Source organism: Macrotis lagotis, chromosome 1 (assembly GCF_037893015.1).
Source record: "Macrotis lagotis isolate mMagLag1 chromosome 1, bilby.v1.9.chrom.fasta, whole genome shotgun sequence".
Lineage (NCBI taxonomy): Eukaryota > Metazoa > Chordata > Mammalia > Peramelemorphia > Peramelidae > Macrotis > Macrotis lagotis.
Window position 1 is genome coordinate 665,727,756 of NC_133658.1, and position 18,204 is coordinate 665,745,959.

At 37.2% G+C, this 18,204-nt stretch overlaps 1 protein-coding gene across 2 annotated transcripts in view; it reads left to right on the forward strand.

The window, feature by feature from the left end:
- Positions 1-5,953, forward strand: part of HIBCH (3-hydroxyisobutyryl-CoA hydrolase) — a 118,481-nt gene extending 112,528 nt beyond the window's left edge. For both annotated transcript variants that reach the window (XM_074215501.1, XM_074215500.1), the window contains exon 14: positions 5,677-5,953. In XM_074215501.1, the coding sequence (XP_074071602.1) occupies positions 5,677-5,792 (116 nt within the window). In that variant the 3' untranslated portion in view covers positions 5,793-5,953. The remainder of the gene's footprint in view (positions 1-5,676) is intronic.
- Positions 5,954-18,204: the final 12,251 nt, after the last annotated feature.

Sequence of the window (18,204 nt, forward strand, 5' to 3'; positions counted from 1 at the left end):
TACTTTCTTCTTCTGAGGTGGCAGTTTTATCAACTGAATCTGCATAATAGCTTTCTATGGTTATCTTTCTTTTAGTTTTTTTGCTCATTTTGATTGTTAAGCTCTGCCCCTGGGGTATAGGAAGTAGTCCCAAGCTTTTTGTGCTGAGGCTGGGGTCTGATCCCTAGCTTATTGCTGGCCAAGATGTTGCCTAGCAGCCTAGGCATTGCCTTTGCAGTGGTTTGTTCCCAACTGAGTCCTGTCTTTTGCCCCAGTGTTCCCAGGATTCAGACTTTTTCTGTGGTTAGGGCCCTCCCTGCTGGTTTGCTATCTAACTTCTGGGACCTGTCCTGCTGTCTAGCTGCTAGGACCTGGGCTCCACTTGGCTAAATACCTCCTGCTCTCCTGCTTAGCTGGACTTTACTTCCCCTTTACCTTCATTGAAGATCCTCCATAATGTCTACAGTTGAAAACTTGTTTTGATCTTTTTTTTTTTTGGTGGGATCTCCAGCTTTAATGTCTGTGTGGAGGCTTCAGTTGATGGAGTGTAGGGACATGCTAGCTTCATGCTGCCATCTTGGCTCTGCCCCAGAAGTCCAGATGGGCCTATTCATGGAGTTTAGCCACAAAGGATAGAAGAATTATAAAAGTATAGTTAGAAGGTTTGGAAGGATCAAGTGAGTTTTTTTTTTAGGATAGGAGAAACATGATCATGTTTATAGGCAATAGGAATGAACTGTTGATAATGAGAGATTGAAAGTAAGTGAGAAAAAAAGGGCCAATCTTTGAAGGAGATGGGATAGAATGGGATCACTTGACTAGGTAGATGGGTGAACTTTGGGAAGGAGTAAGGCCTTCATGCGAGAGAAGGGTGAAAGGAGATATTAGCAGAAAGCATCTAAGTAGTAGGAAATGGAGAAGTGGGAGCTCATGGTGAATGGTCTCAGTTTTTTTCATTAGCACTTCTGGAAAAATTTAATGTAAAAGATGGTTTTTGAACTGAGTCATGAATGAAGAGATGGATCCTGTGAGGTAGTGATCAGGAGAAAATGCATTCTGGATGTAGGGGGAAGCCAGTGCAAAGGCATGGAGATAGGAGACAGAACTTCACATGTGAAAAACAAAGAAGGCAAGTTTAGTTGGATTGTAGAGCATAGGAAAGGATATAATCCTGGATAGATAGGTTAGAGTTATGTTGTGAAGGATTTTAAAAGCTAAATAAAAAAGTTTATATTTTACCCTAGAGACAGTAGAAAGTCACTGAAGTTTATTGAGTAGTGGATCAGTGAATCTGAAGTCAGATAGCACTTAGATCAATAGATCTGTATGTAATATAACTTTTGGGAGGGCAGCTTTGTGAGAGGTGGTGAATAAGAGGAGAGACTTGAGACAGGGAAATCAGTTGTGAAGTTGTGTGTGATAAACAAGTGTGTTGTGTGTTGTGATAATCAAGATGAGAGATGCTGAGGTCCAGAATGAAGGTGGTGGAGTGAAAAGAGAGGAGGGGTCTTGATATATATTGTAGAAGTAGAAACAGCAATTAATTGGATTGGTGAAATGAGGGAAAGTGGAGAATTTGCTTAGGTTATAAAGTTGAGAGACTGGAAGGATGGTGGTAACTTTGCTAGAAATAAGAAAGTTTGGAAGAGGAAAAGAGAAAGACTGAGTTCTGTTTTGGATATGTTGAGTTTGAGATAGTTCCAGGATATCTAATTTGAAATATCTAATAGTGAGATTTAGGGGAGTGATGAGTGATCCACATAAATATAATTAAGCCCTGGGAACTGATGAGGTAATGAGAGAGAGAGAGAGAGAGAGAGAGAGAGAGAGAGAGAGAGAGAGAGAGAGAGAGAGAAAGTGCAAGAGTGTGAGCAAGCAAGCGAGCACTTAGGAAAGAGCCTAGGAAAACACCCACAATTAGGGGATTGTGTGATAAGAATGATAGCATGCCAGTAGAGAGCAGGAGTATAGTGTCATGAAAACACTGAAAGGAGAGAATATCCAGAAGGGTTTGGGAAAGTGTCAGATAAAGCATATAAATAAAAAATAAATGATGAAAATTGAGAAAGGACCATCAGATTGGCTGATTACAATATCAATGGTAATTTTGGAGAAAGCAGTTTAAGAGAAATGTTAGGGTTGGAAACCAGATTGCAGAGGATATAGAAGAGGATGAAAGGAGAGACAATAGAGGCAGGGAGAGTAGAAAGCTTTTTTTAGGAGTATAACAGAAAAAGAAAAGAGGAATAACAGTTTCGGGGGATGGTAGGGTCAAGTGAATGTTTTATAACAATGAAGGAGACCTGAGCATAGTTGATGGCAGTAGGGAAAGGGGTAAACCTGGGAGAGGTTAAAGATTGGAAAGAGAAGTTGTAATCTATAAAAGAAGACAAGAGAAGATGGGATCATGGTAAGAGGAGTTGACCTTGGCAAAAAGAAAAGGCCACCTCAATGCTGGATACAGGGGAAATGGTAGAGAGAGTAGGGGAAGATGTTTAGTGGTTTTGAGATGAAGAGAACAGCATAAGAGGTCTCAGTTGTCTCAAAATCAAAATCTTTAGTTGAGAGAAGTAGAATCTATTTGGGAGAGGGAAAAAAAGCTTTTTAAGTAGCTTTTGTGGGGAGAGTGAGATACAGAATCAATTTATGAAGAATAAAAGCTCTTCCTTGATGAAGTGACAGCTCAGTTTGAAGCTGAATAACATAAATGTATAATGTACCAGTCAGAACAGTTGTATGATTTCTTACAGAATTCTCTTCAGTATGAGAATTAGAAAGAATGAAAAGTGAAACCCCACATTGTAATTTACATTTTTCACTTATTATTAGTTATTTGAAACATTTTTTCATAAGGTTATTTATAGTTTTAGTTTTTCCTCATAACCTCTGACTACTTATTGATCTTTATAACCATATATATGTCAGTTCATTATCATAGATACCAGGTTTTTATCAGGCTCTTGCATATATTCCCAACACAGTTACTTAACTATTCCTAAAAATAACGAGCTTCATCATATACATAAAAATTATATAATAATTTTCCATGAACAAATTCTAGCCTAGTAATTTTTTCTCACATAATAAATTCATTTTTTCACTTTAAGATATTTTCTTTTATCATTTCAGAACTAGAACTTTTTTTTGCTCATTTTGTATGTGGTATAGAGTATTTCTGGTCATCAGCAAACTCAGGCCTTTGTTTTCAATAATAATTAAAATAAGAGGTGAGATGATTCTGAATAGCAGAAGTTGCCAGATGGCAAAATTGCAAAATTGCAAAATAAATATTAGCATTTATTGAGTCATACTTTGGTGTGTGGCAGAATTGTGATAGGTACTAGGGATAGGATATAAAAGTCAGTCTTTGCTCTCAAGGAACTTTACTATTCTTCCTAGTGTTCAATCTGTTCAACACTGAGATTCTATTTTTCTGTGTGAACTTAGAACATAGAATGTTAGTGCTGAGTAGATCCTGAGAGACACTATTCCAACCACTTGGATTGAAGGGAAATTGAGTCTCAGAGCAGAGAAGGGGGCTTGCCCAAGATCACAAAACAAATTAGGGACACAGTTGTAATAAATAATAACTGCTGACATTTCACAGAATTATATCAGAACTGGAAGGGTCTTTAGAATGTAAACTATTAGAAATAAATAGAACCTTTATAAAACCATAGAATCCAACCTCCTCTTTTCTTATATGGGAAGTATGAAGTCCACATGGGCAGCAGAATATTTACATACAGGAGAAAACTATAGGGTGAGCTAGTGTCAAGGAACAGAACTCTGATGGGGAGCTGATGCACAGCAGAGTTGGGTAAGGAAGGAAGAGACAAGGGACAGATGCATTGCTATATCAAGTGGTCAAAAATCATTTACTAAAAACACTTAGTATATTCCAAGCACTTTACTAAATACTGGAGATACAAAGCCTCTGTCCTATTCTAATGTAGTATATACAAAAAGAATAAAATGGGAAGGCATTAGTTAAAAAGGGGTATGAAGAAGAGGAAGACCAGAAAAGGAAGGATATCCTTCAGAAGCTTAATTTGAGCTGAGTTTTGAAGAAATCCAGGGAAGCCAGGAAGGAGGTAGAGACCAGAAGGGTAGAGGGCATTCTAGACATGAGGGTCAGCCAGTGAAAAAGTTAGTAAATCAAGAGATAGTTGGTTTCCTGATATATCTGTACATACATGTACATATACCTATACCTATCTATATTTTCATAGGATTGCTTCCTAAGGACCCAGCACTCTCTTACTGTCCTCCAGCTTCCCAAAGCTGCTATATCCAATCTCAAATTGTTCCCCCTCAAGAATCTAGACATTAGGGTCTGAAAGAACATATAGTCTCACTCCTCATTTTAAAGGTGAGAAAAGTGAAAAAAATTAAATTACTTACCAAGGGGCACAGTGATCTCATGGCAGAGCAAGGTCTTTCATCTAAAATATTCTATAAATCTGGGAGTTCTTAGATTAGAAGGAGGAAACCAAGAAGGAAAATTCTGAGGATGACCAGGAAAATTGAAATAGAGGGCAAGCAGTAGAAAGGTATAAAAACATGACAAAGCAAAGAGGAGAGAAGTAGCAGCAAATTACTGACAGTCTGTGACAGATATGAAGCTCTTCACACACAGAGAGTGCATTTGGACCAACTTAGGAAGGAGCCACAAGTATCAGCTTTTTCTGACCTTGGGAGAAAGAAGGTAGGAATGGGGCAAGGGAGGGGGTGGGGTAAATTGGTTACTTTCAATGAGGGATACATGTGTTTTTGTCATTTCTTCCATGTGGAGTTGAGAACTCTTTAGGGCTGGGGAGGATATAGAAATGACTAATTGATTGCATAGAGGGCATCAAAAATATCAGGTTTTTTAATGTCTTAAAAATACTACAGTGATGATTGGCCTCACAGTCTGGTTTCTTTAAATTAGAGGAACTGTTGTGTATAAATTCTGCTACCCTAGACCTAATTCTTATGAATGAGGGGAAGACCCAGTTGGTAATGTAGGAGTAACTAGAACTTTGGGAACAATAGTTATCACATTATGATAGCTTGTGATAACTAAGGAAGTAAATATCAGGCATAGTTAGGTATATACCCTAGATTCTAGAAGAGATTTCAGTAAGCTCAGCAAAGTGATCCTATGATTTGAAGGTCCCATTGAGGAGGTTACAGATACAAACAAGCAAGACAGCCTCTGTCCTCAAGGAACTTATAATCAACACATAAAAAGGAACTGAAAAATTAGCAGAAGTTCAGGGTAAAGACCATGCAAAGTAGTAGACCAGGAACTGATGTGGAGACCTGGGTCTGGATGAGATAAGGTGAAAGTTAGAATCTGGCATCTCAGGGGATATAAGGCTAAGATACCAATTGAGAGGATAGGGGAATAATGACCCAAGTGTAGGTATGGTATGAAAATAACCAAAGATGCTTAGAACATATATAAATCTTTACTAAATCTCTGTTTAGTAGATAATATATTAATACTTGTCATACTCAGCATAACTACCATTGTTTCTATCTCTTCAGTGATATTGCTGTCCTACATATAGACATAGTATAAACTACATATAAACTTTTTAGAAAGAAAGGAATTGTAAAAAGGTAAGAATAGTTTCTGCATCGTTGCTGAATAAAGTCTGGCATGGATATGTAAAAATTTAATTATGTCTTCCTTTTGTTTTTTGGCAGTTTTGATCGACAAAGACCAGAACCCTAAGTGGAAGCCAGCCAAATTAGAAGAAATAACTGATGGATTTCTGAATGACTGTTTCAAGTCTCTGGGAAGTGATGATCTCAAATTTTAACTGCAATGATTGCCCTTTCTCAGAGTTTATTCTGATAAGAAAAAATGGAAAAGATGACAGGTCTTTTTTTTTCTGGGATTGCATGATAATCTATTTGGTTATTTTTGTATAGTTTTGTGTGTGGACAATATTGAATAAAGATTCTTGAAAATATTGTGATATTTTGATTGTGTTTGATTGTGGTTTGATGGTATTTCTCCAAGGATATTGCTTTTTGCTTCAAGTAAGGGTAAATTATTGCATCTTATCAATGTTTTCAATTAAAATATTTGAGGGATAAAACTTTTAACATGATCATATAACATTCTTGGTAAATCCTGAACTCTGTAGCAGTGACATTCTTGCAACTTGTCTTCCTTTTTCTTTCTCCCCTCTGGGTTCTTCCTCTTGGTTGACCTTTTACCTGTCTGGCCACTCCTCAGTTTCTTACATCATCATCATCCACATCCTACCTTTTATGTATCTTCTTTGTTTCCCTTTGTATCTTCTGAGTGGTTTCATCAGCTCCTATGAAGTCAATGATTATTTCTATGCAGAGGACTCAGGTCTCTTTATCTAACTCTATACTTCTTTCTGACTTCCAGTCCCACATCACCAACTGTCTTTTGGTGGATATCATGTAAGCATTTCAACCTAATGCTCTTCCTAATTTTGCTGTTTTCTTGAGGGTGCTGTCATCCTTCTACTAACCCAGTGTTTCAGTTTCAGCACCATCCATAATTCTTTACTCTCCAATACTTATATCTAATCACTTGCCAAATCTTGTGGATTCTGCCTCCTCAGCATCTCTTCTCTTTCTCACTATTTTAGGCCCCCTTCACCTCAACCTGAACTTCCTAATTGGTCTCTCCCATCTTCTCCTCTCCAGTTCAGTCCATCTTCATAACTGTCAAAGCCATATTCTGAAGTCAAGATCCAAGCATGTGGTTTTATGCTCAGAAGACCTCTGGTGGTCACTCCCTGTTGCTCCCCACAGGAAAAAATGCATTTGCATTTTTTCATTCCATTTGCATTCCATCATACCAGTCTGTGCCAGTTAAAGATCTTCATACTTTGGCTCCAGTTAATCTTTTCAGGATCATCATACATTAACTCCCTTTTCAAGCACTCTTATGTTCTAATCAAATTGGACATTTCATCTCTGTGCCCTCTTCCTGGAATGTACTTCCTTTTCACTTTTACCTCATAGAATTCTTATGTTTTGTCAAATTATAGGTTACCTTCTACATCAAGGGTTGTTAGATTAAGGTCCAATGACCACATTTGGCTTGCCATAGTTCATTGATTGTCTGTCCTACATGAAACCTTTCCTTATCCCTGCTCTAAACTGTTAGTGCCACTCCAAGTTGATGTGTGTGTGTGTGTGTGTGTACCCATATATTATATAAGTATAATTACTTATATTTGTACAAGGTTTATTGTTCTGGTTTGGTTTTTTAAATGAGTAGAATGTAAGATCTTTGAAAGCAGGGACTGCTCCATTTTTGCTATATATCCTCAATACCTAATAAAATGTAGTGCATAGTAGCCACTTAATAAATACTGTTGATTGATTAAAAGGAGGATGTTTAACAATATTGCTTTATGAAGTGAAAGCTATCTTATAGGAATGTTGACATTCTTTGGACAAAAACAAAAAAAAAAATCTGACCAAGATATTCTTTGGTCTTGATGAGTTTCACTTATTTTAAAGGATCTCAATTTGATTTTTCATTCATAGAATCACTAAACTGGAGTAGGAAGGGCATAAGCTGACATAGAGAGGGTTCTTTTTCAGTTATGTCATATTTAACTTAAGAGCATCTAAAGATAAAGGACTTGGGCTCAAATTTCACTACCCTACTCTACAAGTGTCTTGTGACATTGGGCAAGTGTCCTCACCTTTCTGGGTCTGTTTCTTCTGCAAAATAAGTTTAAACTAGATCACCTCTGAAGCCCTTCACAGCTTAAATCTATGATTCTGAGATTTCTCAAGGTACTTCATTCTTTTGCATAATTCTCTTTGTAAGGAAGCATTTCCTTTCATCAATCTAAATCAATCTCTCTCTGCAATCAGCCTCCAATGAGCATGGGAAGACAGCTTATTATCATTGTGACTGATTCATCGACTGCCCAATCTTCTGGGTCTGTAAGGAAGAGAAGGTTACATCACAATGCATCTTCTGCCTGATCTTCACGAATCTCCTGCCTGTTTCTGGCCTCAAGTAAGAGTGAGAGGAAAGAAAAGGAGGACATATTACTATTATACCCTTTGAATCACATTGTATGATCTTCATCCTTGGGGGGAGGGGAAGAGGAGAAATGCTTTTCCATCATACTCTTGCCATTGAAACAAGATGCCATTCCATCAAGTCTCCAGCTTAGTCTCCTATCTTGGGGGAAAGAGAGCATCATCATACTTTTTCTTTCAAGTCATCATTCCTTTGCCTGAACTGTCCAAGAAAATCCAGAAATATTAATAGCTAGCTTTGAAAGCCTGTTTCATTTAAAGAAACAAATTTCTTCCCCTCCCCATCTCATTGATGACCTATAGGTCATCAAATCTCCCCAGGCCAACTCATTCCTCTTTCCATTAGCCTCCTTCCCACTCCAAAGTCCCAACCAAAAGCATCCCACTCCTTTTACTATGTCCTCTGGAATACTGTTCTATAGGTAACAAACTAGCTTTATTTTAGATCTTTTCCTTTCTCATTCCCCTCCCATCCTGTGGCTATCACTGAGACCTGACCCTCCTGACGACTCAGCCTTCTTGATCAATATTTTCTAGTAGGTACATCCATTTTCACTCTTTTCTTTCCAGTCCCTGGTTGAAGTGGAAAAAGGAGAATTCCCCTTGCTTCCCATTGCCACTTCCAGGTTCCTTCCCTACCATTATCATACCTTCTTTGAAGTTTCTGTGATCTATAGCTATAGACATCTGAGAAACTCTCCCCTGCTTTCTCAATGAATTCAGTTCCTGATTTAACTCTTTTTCTCCTACCCAACTTCTCTCATACTCAGGGGACTTCAGCAATCATGTTGATACTTCCTCAAACACCCTCACCCACCCCTCATTAGCCTACACTTTCCCATGACTTACCCTCCACCCTACCTCAGACACACACAAAGATGGTCATACCTTTGATCTTGCCATCGACTCTGAAATTACCTTACCTGATCACCATTCCTCTTTCTGTTTAGTAAATCTCTAGTCCAATAATAATATTGGTATTTATTCAAATGCTCCCAGATTCCTTTTCTGCTTCTTCCATTTTCTCTGAGCATATCTTTTAAATATATCATACTATTCTATTCAACATCTTTTTACCTGTCTTTTCCCCTCTAAACCCTTTCAAAATCCCCTTCCAGGCACAGGTTGTATCTTACCAATCCTTAGCGACACCTAATGAAATCAAGTAACTCACCTTGTCCTTTACTTGTATGTTCTGAATTTTATATGGCATTTGAGACTTCTGAGTTTTATTACTGGTCCTTTTCCTAGATTTTTGTGATTGTTAATGTGGAGGTTTATGAAATATTTTGAAATTATGTTAAAAATCATTATATCTATTAACTCTCCCTTTGCATTTGAAGTTATATTTTTGGAGCTTTTTTAAATTCTGTCCTCCCATTGTATCACTCCTGCTTCTCCCTTTAATTTAAATTAAGTAAATGTGATGGAGTACTATCCAACTATAGTAATTCTGTTTATACATTATTTTTAGAAAGCTAAGCCTTTAAAGTTTGAAAAATCTCATTTACTCATTAGCTTTTTTCCCTTGACCACTTATTTTTGAAAAAAAGAGTAGCCTTCAAAATTATAGTGCATTTCAGGGGGACAGGCAACAATAGGTTTTCAAGAATGAATTTCATATCAAATCAGTGGCCCAGAAAAATGCCTGAACTCAGCTAAAACCTGAAGACATCATCCCCTTAGGGATGGCCTGGCTTGGTTTGCCAAACAGCAGAGGCAAGTACAGTAGTGGAGATAAATTTTGGTTTTTGCCATAAAACTAGGTTCTGGTCCTTCTAATCCAAAATTGGGGCTTCCCTAGGGTCTACTGGAGACAGTGGGAATATTGTGACAAGTCTTTCTTCTTCACCTGGTTTTGAGACCTGGACCCTTTCAAGGCTGACTCTGATGGGTTTCTATTTCCAGGAATATGGATTTATGTCACTCAGCCTTTCTCCCCAAAGAAGGAACAAATCTAGAAGATAAAGTCAGATGAAAACAAGAGAGCTTTTGTTCAAAATAAGCCTTTGCATGACTGGCATTGATAGAAGAGAAACAAAAGTTACAAAAGCCATTTCTGAAGGTGAGCAAGGATATAAAAAAAATGAATGGTAAGTCCCACTGCCAGACTGGAGAGTACTGCAACTTTATGATCAGAAGTCAATTCTGCTAGGGAGCCCAGCAGATAAAGAACTGGGCCCAGGGTCAGGAAAACCCAAGTTCAAATTCAGCCTCAGACACCAGTTGAATGACTTTAGGCAAGTCACTTAACCTTTTTGCCTCAGTTTCCTAATCTGTAAAATGGGGATCATAACAGCATCTATCTCCCAGGATTGTTGTTAGGATCAAATGAGATAATGTTTATAAATGTATATGTGACCATACACATACATTTATACACACAAAGATGTGCCTATAATATAGATGCTATATAAATATTAGCTATTTTTCTTCATTCATTTTATTAGCACATATACTATCCCCTACAAATTTTAAGAAGGGATTAGGATATGGCAGTCATAGTGAGAATTATAGAAGACCTAGCAGCAACTTCATTAAAAGACCTTGCAGCATTGTATGTCAAAGAGTAAATTCTTGTAGCCAAAAATACTCAGCAAAGTTAAGCATAATCCTGAATGAAAAAATGGATATTCAATGAATTGCCAGACTTTCAGGATTTTGTTGCAAAAAGACCTAAACTTAATAGAAAATATGACATATAAGAACCACAAGAAATATAAACATCAAAGACTAATTACGAGGAATTAATAAGGACAAATTGTTTATTATACATGGAAATATAAACCATATGTCCAAGGTTGTTATTAATAATTGAGTAGTTCAAAGGAAAGATTGGGGGTAGAGTTGAGTAGAATGGTTTTCTTAAAAATAAAATAGTGTAGGTGAAAATAAAAAAGTTATCATCTTATACAAATGAGGTATAAGAGGAAGAACTGATACAGAGGAATTAGATAGGGAAGGAGAGTTGGTAGTTCTGGAGACTTACTCTCATTGGGAATGGGTTAAAGAGGGAACAATCCATATATGCATATATATGCATATATTATGTATAAGTCTTTCAAATTCAGAAATAAATAAGGAAATATGGAGGGTATTTAGATGGTGAGATAATAGGTTAAGAGGGTATATAGAAGAATGTGTAGATCCCTGGGGAGGGGGTAGAGAAGAGTTTATAAGGGAGGGATTCTTGGGAAGGTCAAGGAATAGGAAGTCAAGCTAGAGAATAAAAGTAGAGGAGTGAGGAGAAATTGTTGCTTTTAGGAAATCTTATGAGATGGACACAAAACAAATATATATATATATATATATATATCTATGAACATTTTTGTGTATGTAGATTTACATATATATACACACACACACATATATATCTGTAAGGGTTGGCATATATGAGTGTGTACACATATATGTGGGTGGAGGTGTATGTATATATCCATTCTTAATTGTAGTTGTTCTGAGGGTGGAAGGAATAAGCAGTGCACAGCAGAGAACAGGAGAAAATCTACAAGGAAGCAAAGAAAAGGAGGACACCATTTAGCTTCACCTTTGCTTTTTTGAACACTGTGTAGTATTTATTATATAGGCTTTCTTGAAATGGAAATTCATTGCTTTATGTTATGAATCCTCTCAATGCTTTTGCTATGCACATAATGTTATTTTCTTATTTTGTATAAATTAAGTATCTCAAGAAAGAAAAAAATAAAAAGATTAGAAAAAACTTACAATTTATGATAAGGGCAACAAAGTGAGCTAAAGATTTAAAATCCAAAAAAAAAAAAGAGGAAAAAAAAGAAAGCATCAGGGCTGAAACTCAGAAAATGATAGAGCTGGAGGGAACTGTAAACATTTTTCCTCCAAAGAACTCACAGCCATGATGTGGAAAATATTCAAATAGCATAGTAATGGGGGTAATGAAAACATTTATTAGCATATGTTTAAATTTTTTACTTAGAAGTTCTTATAGTGGTTCTAGTAATTATTTTCAGAAGGGCTAAGCTGATTTATACTCATTTTTTTTTTTGCAGGGAGGGAAAGGTGGGGAAATGGGGTCATTTCTGCATTCCTGAAAGAAATGTGAAGTCCTCTTATGTTAAGAACAAATGCCAAGCACACGACTAGGTTGATTGCTTATTTTAATTGAATAAAAATTTGCAAGTAATTAATGGCAACTGAATTTTATTGTACAGTTTGAAAGAAAATGTTTTCACAAAAATACTTGTAAAAATATACTATCATATGCTTCAGTCATGGGGAAGTGAAGGAACTTGCCAACAAAACACTAGTTTTACAAAGTAAAAAGCAGCCAATGCTCCTGAGCCAGTTCAGGTCTTAGTATAAATACAGATCCTACTCAGGCACATGACTACAGCCTAGGACAAATGGAATTGCTTCTGTTTAAGAGAGAGAGGAAAGTTATGGAGGAACTGATTTTGGGGGGTAGTAAATCTTATTTATAAAGTGTCTCTGGCATATCTCGTTTCTAAAAACAAACAAAAAAATATAACAGCAGTTTATGGTCTCAAATCCAATCCCAGTAAAATGTTAGCCAGTACCATGTGATAGGAGTATCATTCTACTTCATTTATTCATTATGCTATTTTAAAAACATTAACAATAATGCCATATTATGACTAATTATGCTTATAGTATTCTTATGGAGATATAATGGCCTCCTTTCATTTTTTCTCCCCTCCAAAAATTGTGCTTTTAGAGCTAATAAACCAGGGGCAGTTTGTTAAAGAGATGCTAAGGCAGTTGGGAACTGAGGACTTTGGGATCTTAGGTAAGTGATCTGAAAGGTGGGAAAATGAGCATGTTGAAATTTGTGGACACATAGTGGGTTGGGCGAAGAATTCTCATATTTCTTTGGGCACCATGTTGTTCCCAGGATTGGTCACTCCGTTGTTTTTAATCAGTCTGATAATCTCTGCCTCCCCTTGACATCCACTGACATGCCTGGATTTTTCTGAGTGAATGAGCTCGTTGCAAACACAAGTTAAAGTAGAAGTCTGATATTATAAATGACAAAGGATTGGGAGATTGAAAAAAAAATGCTATTCTGTGCCCTAAACTTATTGCCTTCATTTGTAGCACAGAAAGTGGGCTCATCTTCAGCACCTCTTCTTCCTACTCTTCTCCTCCCTCCCTCCATTCCCTTCCAGGTTCATCACTGTTTTCCTTGTAAAATTTAATGCCCAAGTTAATTAAGTATCTTCCTTTTAAACAGCTAGTAATTCTCAAGGCCTTCTCCTTCTATACATCTGTTTCCTTCTTAAAGGACTTCTAGGCTGGGTTGTTATGGGTCTACTATCATGTCTCTGGCTGACCTCATAGGATCTAGAGTTGGAAGGCACCTTAGAAAGAAGAACAATTATAGTCTAAGGTGTTTGTTTCACAGGTGAGGAACCACAGCCTGGAGTCACTTGGCTAATGAGCAGGATTGACATGTGGGGCCTTGGGCCTCAAATCCAATGTTTCCTGCACACATTGCCTGGAGAACCAATGAAGGAGAGTGGACCTAAACAAGAGTATAAAAGAAATTAACTAGCGTAAAAAGATAATCTATTACAGAGATGAATGATCCATCTTATTATTGAGCCATACTATCCATGTTAAATTTCAAGGGGGGATGGTCTAGAGAAGCCTCTATGAAGCTTTCAGTGGCCTTGAAAACCCTCAGAGTCAAAGGAGGTGCATAAATAAGGAAGGTTGCATTGTCTATTATTTGGTTGTGGGTGTATACACATTCACACACATACACACATGCTCACCAACAAGAGTGTGTGTTTATATATGTTACACATAGATATTTATACATTCTCATCCCTATATGTATATATGAACAAACAAACTGAGCAACAGACAAATATAGTTTATGCACCTCAGATTTCACTGGATCTCAAAGCCATTTTGTCAAAGAGGCTTCTTTAGGTCCTCTTCCATGAAAGAATATATGGATATTAGAAAGGCAACACAGTCAACTGCAAAGGGCCCTGTATTTAATCAGAACACCTAGATTTGAATCCTGCCTCTTTCTCTTTCCATCTTTGTGTGTACTTGGACAAAATTACTTCATCTCTGGATTTTAATTTCTCCATCTATAAAAATGAAGGTTGGCCTAGAATGAGCTCTAAAATGCTATAGCCTATGGAGTTACTTGTGAAGATCCCTATTGGGCCAATTTATGCCTACAATATTGTGTTGTGGAAAACACCTGAGAGGAAGAGTTCTACCACTGTTGAAGTATGGTTCAGGCTAAGGATAGGGATTAGATTTTTGGATTACTAAACTCATCTTGGAAAGGCATCCCCAACTGTTGCTCATTTATCATCCTACTTGATAATTTCTTTCTCTTTACTCACCCACCAAAACACCAGGGGAATGAAACAAATGCCTAAAACTATGAGATCACATGGATGAACCCAAAGTCCAGATGGATAGATATACTGTGGAAATGAGGTGCAGCAACCATTAAATAGCTTTGTGTGGTTGCCACAATCCTCATATAGCCATCTAATTATATTTCTATAGATATCCATTAATGCATATGCATATACCCACCCACCTACATATATATGTGGGAGTATGTGTATGTGTGTGTATGTGCACATGCATTTTTTAACCTATTTCTTAGACTAGAATTGGAAACCAAATTTTATCAATTGCACAACTTTTCTTAAACCTTCAAGGGCATTGTGGGAAAATAAAATGATGATGTATGAAAACAATGTGTTCTACATTTCAGATAACATTAATTCAAAGCGGCAACTCTGAGACTTTGGTCTGACTTTGAAATGCATAAACTTTCCAAACTTTTTCACCAGAAATTTACCACTATTGGAAATACTGTTATAAGCTAGAGCTGAGGGTCATTGCATTTAACCTTGGACCCACAAACCTCAGCTCCTTTCAAGGACAGGCAACTTCTACATTTCCCTTGATTGTAGCTGTTAACAGTAGGGGAAAAATGGAATGTTAAGAACCATGAACTCCTTAAAAAGGGCCTATATGTGGTGAACATTTTATTGATCGCGGGTCCAAAATGCAACTGGACTTAATGCACAAGATTGTATCACTATTAAAGGTGATTAAAGGTGACTTAGCACTCACTTTTAAAGAAATAGGCTAGGTAGAATTCTCTTGTGTTTCAAAGTAATATTTTTTAAGTGAGTAGAGGTATCTTTTTTTTTCTGGTTGCTTTGCTAGTAGGCAGAATACATCTATCTTTCTTGCTATAGTCTCCCTTTCCTTCTCTTTAGACTAGGATGAGGGAAATGGAAGTACTAACAGCAAATCTGCAATGGCTCATTTCAGTGCTAGACTACAATAAAGCAAGGCATTTATCTACTTCTCCATGGTTAGTCCTATAATCATACCCAGTTTTTATTACAACACTTTAAACAAATGACCTGGAAAGTATGTGCTTAAAGAGACCCCAGTCCCATGAAACTGAACAGGGAATAAACTTGCTCAAAAGCTAGTACTCCGAAGACTAGAGGTGGCTCCAGCTTAGACTTCATGGGCATGACCATACATATAAATGATTCATTCTGTAGTTTTCTTGTTAAGTTTTGGTAGCTGCTTCCTTGGAAAAGTCTTCGAGGGTTTTGCCATAAGGTGCTCACTCATCAGCATTTTAGTTTTCAAAACCAAGTCTGTGAAAGTGAGAAGCAAACAGTTGCAAAGCACCCAAATATACCACATCGGCTTAGGTGAATGATATAGTCTACTCTTCTAAATAGGAAAATATGTTCATTTATGTTAACAGGTATAATCAAACACACCACATAAGATTAAACTCAAACCTTCTCTAAACAAATTACTGGGCCCACTTGGCACACAGCCAGGCTAGCTTTGTAGGTAAGATAGTGAGGAGGAAACAGAGCTTAATGGATTTTTTGTTTTGGTGGTGGTTCTTTTGTTTTTAAAGATTTAAGCTCTTGAGGTTTAACATCCTCCTTTTGGGAACTTCCTTGATTTTTTAGACAACAAAAACTGCTAGAACAGTAATTAGACAGGAATGATGAAGAAGTCTGCCCACCCTGGCCCTTTCTGTAAATTGAGGTCAAATCGTGAAAACTCAATGCAAATTCAGCATCAAGATTAGTGCCCTCCAGCTAGGGGTGGTATAACCACCTGCCCATTTAGTTTTAGCAATTATTGTCTCTGTGTTCTCCATCATTTTAGGATTTTAAATTAAGTGATTTAAATAAAGTGATTTTTAAATAAGTGATTTAAATTTAGGGAGTAGAAGTGATTTGATCATCTGCGATATGTGTATGGGTGTGGGTATGTACATGCACACACATCCTAAAGAACTTGGTAGTTTAACTTTGCCACTCAAAAGTTAATTGATACGTGCTTTTCTTTACTGTATTTGGTAAGTTTTGTTAAGGAAAATCCTTAAGGACCTCTTAAAAATGCAAGCAACACTATTTTCTCATGACAAAAAGCACACAGGTTCCCTTTAACTGTCTTTTCTGGAGCAAGCAAAGGCTGGCTGGGAATGGGGAAAGGAGTGATCTTACTCTAACCAGCCCCAATGGGTTGTTGTTTTGGGAACATTCCCTTTCATATTGATGATCTTTGACTGGGGAACAGTCAGGCTTTATTAGACAGTGGAGCTACAGGCATACTTTACAAACAATGGCCATGAATACTGATGTTTTTCATTCTTTGGTGGTGCTGCATGGAGTGACAGGCTTGTCTTGTGATTATAGGAAAGCAAGCCAGTTAAATGTATTTGTGCAACAGGACCCCAATTTTGCCATTTAAGCTACATCAGACCACAATCCAAGGCAAACAAAGCAGAAAATAAACATTTTCGTCCTAGTCCTGATCACAACAGATGTTTTGTTTTTAGAGTACTCTATTCTCCCATCAAAACAACTGTAATACCAACATAAAAGACATGGATGGAGTTCTATATACTTAATTACACCGGTTTTTGCTTTCTTCTGTTTTTGAACTAGCACCAGAGGACACTGCTTAAATCTAGAATTTCAGTCATCTGTTTTGGGGTGAGCCAGGGAGCCTCAGGGCACTGCCTCACTCTCAATGTATGGGATGTCCCCATACCTGATGTCATTGGCTGCCCACTGCTTCACTGCTTCATCCATGATCTCCTGGGACAGCCGATGGGCGTACTCCAGCACCACCACCCTGGTGGAAGAATCCTTGAAACCCTCTGGACCGAGAGAAATCAGCGAAGGCTTTTCACTTAGAAACCTTTCCCCACTGTCTGGTTTCTTCTCAGTGGAGATTGTGTTTGGAAAAGGGAACGTTTGCTTTGACTTAATGCAGCCCATAGTAATCAGGAATCTGGCCAGGCAGGAGGGAGATGTCCACAACTACTTAAGCAGCATCTTTGGAATACTCTGATAGGGAACGTGATTGATAAACCAGCCTTTTTCTCCTAGAAGCAGGAACTGATAACTCCTTCCACCGCTCTTCTCATTTATGGTTTATCTGTCAAGAGATCAAGGGTTCAATTTTGAGGTTAGAGAATGCTTGATGACTGAACATCTGCTTCTCTAACACCTGTATTACTTTTACAATAAAGAACTGATACAGAAATAACTTATTTTGCAGATAGAAGGAAAACAGGCTTATTCACTTAATAAGTTGGAATTAATTTTTTTAATTATCTAAAGAGTAAACAATAAGCTTGGATAATGGGATAATTGTTGTTTTTCTTTTCTTTTCTTTTTTTAAGGTTTTTGCAAGGCAAATGGGGTTAAGTAGCTTGCCCAAGGCCATACAGCTAGGTAATTATTAAGTGTCTGAGTCCGGATTTGAACTCAGGTACTCCTGACTCCAAGGTCCATCCTCTATCCATTACACCACCTAGCTGCCCCATTTTTCTTTTTTTCTATTAAATAAAACTGAAATTTAGGGAAACTGTTGATGCTATTGAGGGAAAAGGAAGAAAGTTCTTAATTTATAAACAACACAAATTTAACCTTTCTATCTTGTCTGCAACTAGGAGGAATGCAATGTTTTTGTGTTTTCCCTTGTTCATTTACTAATATTGAGCACAGCATCTGTGCAAGCCATATATTAAAAGACAACAAGCATTGGCTTCTTCTGACATAATTTTTGTTCTATTTTTGATAATTTTGTGAAGAAAATGTAAGATTCCCCTCTTCCCAATATTCAGTTCAATTGATAGTTGTTTTA